The sequence below is a fragment of the Zingiber officinale genome, chromosome 2A (genome assembly GCF_018446385.1).
Source record: "Zingiber officinale cultivar Zhangliang chromosome 2A, Zo_v1.1, whole genome shotgun sequence".
Taxonomy (NCBI): Eukaryota; Viridiplantae; Streptophyta; class Magnoliopsida; order Zingiberales; family Zingiberaceae; genus Zingiber; species Zingiber officinale.
Window position 1 is genome coordinate 99,080,698 of NC_055988.1, and position 5,696 is coordinate 99,086,393.

General features: G+C 35.2%; 1 protein-coding gene across 1 annotated transcript; it reads right to left on the minus strand.

The window, feature by feature from the left end:
* Positions 1-420: 420 nt before the first annotated feature.
* Positions 421-5,428, minus strand: LOC122041680 (ADP-ribosylation factor-like protein 8a). The gene is made up of 6 exons (XM_042601448.1): positions 5,194-5,428; positions 4,544-4,625; positions 4,410-4,442; positions 4,201-4,322; positions 907-1,068; positions 421-819 (listed from the first exon to the last, which is right to left on the minus strand). Exons 1-6 carry the CDS (start codon positions 5,229-5,231, stop codon positions 702-704), a joined length of 555 nt encoding a protein of 184 aa, XP_042457382.1. The 5' UTR covers positions 5,232-5,428; the 3' UTR covers positions 421-701.
* Between the last annotated feature and the right edge of the window lie 268 nt (positions 5,429-5,696).

Here is a 5,696-nt window from a genome sequence, read left to right on the forward strand (position 1 = left end):
AGGACTACTACTTTTTGTGTAACATTGGACTTTGTTATTATTGCTCACGTGGTTCGAGTGCAGAACAAGATCAAACAAGTATAATTTCACATCATCGTTAAATTAAGCATCCTTTAACTTAATTCTTGGAAAGGCAAACAAGTCAATTCCAAAGCTGCTTTAAACTTGAACGAAATACCAACTATTAGTGCCTGAGCTGATTAGCCATTCTCACGCTTTACCAGAAACAATGATTTAACTCGCTTGACTGCGCAATCATTGTATCTAACAAAGTTGATAAAACCGATCAAAGATCCTTATTTTTCACATCTAGTGAAAGACCTTTCATGGAGCTTTGTTTCTATTTGAACACAATCTTAACATCCTGCAACTGAAAGAAAAAAAAATTGACATGCTTGCGAACAATAGCAGACATTCACGTTGGCGCTTCAACGGGATTATTCTCACCAGAAAATGTACATTATGAACAAACTAAAATTTGGCTTGACATCTGAAGTTTATCCAAGTCGGAGAAACTTCAACAAGATTGCAATGAGACAAACCCAGTTGCACTTGAAATAAATCAGCATGAAAATAGTAGGCAGCGTTAGATAGCAGCTAACCTTCCACAAGGGGAAATCATCGTGGAAAAGCACAAAACAGCTAATAAAACCAAAGAAAACAATTCAGCACTCAAAGTTGTGAGGGGCTGGGATAAATCCTCAGTTTTTGGATCTTGAATGTTTAACGAGCCACTCTATGACAGAGTCAATATTGGTTGAGTTCTTGCATGAGATCATGTAGCAACAAACTTCCCTGTCTGTGATAGATTTGAGCCCCCTGCGATGCAATCAATGGTTAGAATGACTGGCAAAAAATGACATATGAGCTGAAATTTGACATGTAGAGGAGTTTGGGATTTTTTACATGGCATCAGTTAAACTCTGCTTTGTTAGAGCTTCTGGTTTATCAATTTTATTTCCGAGGACCAATAGTGGGATCCCAGTCAGTGATGGCTTGCTTAAAAGATCATGAAGTTCACCTTTTGAAATAGACAAATTATCCCTGTCCGCTGCATCAACAACATACCTGCAATAAAAAAGATGGAATTCCAACGAAGATAGGAACATCAGAAAGTGGTAATAATAAAAGACAGTAGTACCACATTACAGATTTGTAGCTCTTACAACGTCACAATTACTGGACAAATATATAGTTGGAGGATGGTGGTTTATCATATACACAGGTCAAAATTCTCTAATTTTCAAATTACTTGCATTCTCAAACCTGGATAGCAGGCACTTATTCATAAAATCTATTAGTTTGGAAGGGAAAATGCCCAGATAAGGTTCCTATTATCAAAAACATCTAGAGAACTATTGAGGTCATAACAAATTAAAATGCCAAAAATGTTCCCCCGTTTTAAGTAAACCATGTTGTGTGTGATCTTTTTACAACAATGTTTTGGTCAAAACATTGTTCATGTACAATATGTTTTGATCAAAGTATTAATCTGAGGATGAAATTGTAATTGTATTTTCATGAGGCCCTTTTAGGGAGTTATAAGAAAAAAGATCCTCCTTTGAGTTTTTATAAACAAGAGACGAATTATTTTAACCTTTTCCATTTTGTAATTTGGATGCATAAAATAGTATGGCATCATGAAAAAAAATTTGAAGTTCAGGAAGAGAAATTAAGGATATCTTCTATGTCAACATGTCTGAAATTGTTAAATGACATAGAATAACAATGTCAATTTGCAGTTTGTTATTTTTTTTCATGGGAGGGTGGGGAATATGAGGAATCAATACTATAGATTCAAGTTGACAGGATATGAAAGTGAACCCAAATTGCAATACATATTCAATTTGAGCTTTTATGTAAGTGAATACTATACAAGAGGGACACCATTTTTATGTCATTCCAATTCCAACATTGTTTAATGCAATTGCCCTCTCTTTTGAGGTTGCCAAACATCACCTAAAGTTACAACTACATACATAAATTAGTGATATATTTGAACCTGGAAACTGAGTCCTTGGCCAATTTGGATATGCTTTTGGATTGAATATAGTAACTGCATCAATCCAGATAACATGGTCAGACTTTGTAAAAACCCACAAGACACAATTAAGGTAACTTGGCTAGCTCCCAGACAGTCTAACATAATCAACAAAAACTCAAGTTTCTTATTTTTTAAATTTGACTACTGTTCCAACCTATATTATGCCAAGCAATAAACCATTAAATTCAGTGTCATACAGAGAGAAGGTTGTTTTGACCCCCAGATTGTTGATGATGGCAAACCAAAGCAGCTTAGGTCCCAAATTGTAGAAAAATTGTGAGGCTGATGCAATGTCTAGGTTAAGAATCATGGCCTCATCTTCCAATTGATGAAATTGGGACAATGACAGCATATTGACAACTATCAAATTTCTGATGTGTCATAAAAGCAATAATGATAAGCTAATCCATCAGAAAAACTTGCATATTTATGGTGGGGTTATTATTTATTATTTTACTTTTCAATGTAAAATACTTCCATAAGCACAGACACACACATGCCTAGGATGCCCACAATTGGTCACCTGAAGAGTATGAGGTGGTGTGATTCTTAATTTCACTTGGTGATTCTTAATTTCACCTGAGGACTATGACCTAAAAGGGGTTAAGAATCACCAAGTGAAATTAAGTTAATCCAACTCCTAAGACCAATCAGATCTGGAATAACATTAAAAAAGTAAAGCACAATGGTAGGTTTTACTAGTGGCACAGGCTCACTACAATTAGGATCATCGACACTGTAAACTAATGTAGGAAAATTAAAAAGAAAACATTATCTTTTGACTTTGTCACATTAAATGAGCATGAGTTCACTAATTAATTCCACAACAGCCTCATAAAGATTGGGCTCACTCTTTTATAACACAAAATAAACCAGAAATGTCAGATACTAAGACAGCCATAGAATCTTGTGAAAAAAATCTTATAGGGCGGAAACCTAAAGAATACAGACAATTAAGTAAACTAGCATGGCGATGCAGTATATCATAACATGTATGATTCATGAATATAAAGGAAAGATGTTATAGAATTCTCAACTACACTTATGAAAAACGTGAATTTGTGGAACTATAAGCAATACTTTGAATTTTATAGGAGATTCATTTCTTCCCACAGTGTCATTAGTATGTATATCCGTCTTAAGATGCTTGTTGGTAAATTTCAAGATACTACTACTAAGTGGAAGTTCAAAAAAAAAAAATGCCATTTTTGTTTGTCTTTGAATCACATTTCAGAATGCTTCTATGATCTTGCTCACCACTAAAAGCTTAATTGCAATAAATTATGCATGCAGTCGAGGAACAATATGTGCAAACTTACCATACCTGAATTAAGTAAAAAAGAAAGAATAAAGTCAGCACTTCAAGCTTCTGAAACATTTTGCAATCTCATACTTTCTCAATATTGCTTGGCCATTCAAAAACATGATTTTTAACCGGGATGATCCTATAAATGGTTATGTAATAATTTAGACTTTTATCCTTATTAAAGATAAATCCCACGCGGTCAATTAAATTAAGCCTTGTTTGGGTGTTAAATTGTGGTTAGAGATTTCCTAAAATAAGAACATAATTCAAGGTTGATTAGATGTTGAGTTGGGTTCAAATGGGACATTTGTTTATTCAGTTAAGACCGTCTTGAATCAAAGATGTTCAAGTTGATTCCATGGCAATGGGTTCAATTTAATTTCAAAACCATCCTGCTACATTATATAATTAAAAAAATACAAAATAAAAGTTCTACAAAAACAGAGAGATGTGGGCAATTCTCTCACTTTGTTCTCTTGTTCCTTCTCTTTCTCTCATTCCTTTCTCTTCCTCCCCATTTTTTCTAAAAAAAGGGCCCTAAGGGGTCATCCTGAACTGTCAAAAAGCTAATGGTGTTGATAGTTTGCTTACCTACAAATGAAACTGTTATTATTACTTTGGTTCCAAATAAGCACACAAAACTACAAATTCAGATCCCGAACTGTGAACAGGCTAATGATGTTAATAGTTTGCTTATCTATGAATGAAACTGCTATTATTACTTTGGTTCCAAATAAACACACAAAACTAAAAATTCAAAAGAGAAAATTGGCATAAGCCTAGGTAGAGATCGGCTAAGATAGAAGGGAAAAAATAATCTAGCAAGAAACCCATAAAGACAAAATCATACACAATGGCGGAGACTGCACGACAATATCTCTCCCACATACTGCGAAACCTAGGCTGGCCTCCAAGATCCCATAATTTTATTGTGACATTTCCCTTTGTCACCTTTCTCATATTGAATCCTACCTGTGAATTCATCCAACAGAACAATCTTAGCAATAAAGATTTGTTGGTTCATAAAGTAAACCTTAAATTTAATACGAAGTTACTCACAGTTGGAATCATGTCTTCACTGTATCCACCAGTCTAAGGGAAAAAAAAACAAATATAATCAATCTGGAAGAACATTTGCATTGCGTAAGAAACATGAATAAGTGCCACAATGGAATAGTAGAAAGTAAACATACCGCAATCACATTTACAAGCGAAGTTTTCCCAGCATTCTGAAGACCAATCAAGGATAGCTCCATCTCTTGCTTGAAAAATAGGCTGCGTTAGAAAGAACATTAAAACAAAAAGGGGTTAAAATTTTTTCCACAAGCCGTGCATTGTAAACGTACAAACACTAAAAAGTGCCAACATTTCATTGCCTTCAAATACATAAGTCGAAAGGCTATACAAGGCAATCCATAATTTCGCAAAACGCATTGTGCTGTTTCACATTCCACCCAAATAGAACTGTTTCACATTCCACCCAAATAGAACGACATCTAATTTACCGGCACTAAATCGTGACAAGCCAAAATTCCATTTTTGACGCTATATATAATATTTTTCCCAGGACTAATCGTGCTCCTATCCTAGGCACATCCTTGATGCCAGAGATCGCTCAACAACCACGATTGACTGATTGAACATCAGTAGTGGAAGTTTCCCACTTTCAAGCACCAAAAAAGCAACCCCTAATTCTATCACCTTTAATCCATTTCGACAAATTACAGAAGCAGAACAATCGAAAAAAAAAAATAATGCAGTTCATAAGGGAAGTACATAACGGTGCGCTCAGGTCGACAGACGAATCGGACGAAGTAATCAGAACCCGATTAGCGAATCTCACCTCCGGAGCCAATTGAGGAAAGCTTCCCACAATCCCATGGCGCAGGATAGATCTCAAAAGAGATATGAGAAAGGACCGAAGTGATTGATCCGAGGACCGACGGGGGGATCGAGGTGAGCCGTCGGCGTCGTTCCCGCTCCGACCTTCTCCCTGTTTCTTCTTCTTCTTCTCGTCGATGCTTCTCCGCCCTTGATTTGACCCTGCCTAATCTGCCCAATAATTGAATAGAAAGTGGGAGCTTATTATTCATTCGCCTCCTCCAGTTTAAAATTAGGAACAATTACCCAATTCGGTCCTTAATATTGCAAAAATTTCCTATTAGACCTTACGCTCCAAAATATTAAAAACGAATTTTTTCCATTTTAGAAAATAATTCAAGTGATTGAAAAATTAGTATTTTCAAAAATAGTTATCCAATTACATTTATACATAAATCTATTTCCTAAAGAAAAAGAAAAAAATAATTAATCTCATCCATCAAATCGGTCAGTGAAATATCCTAA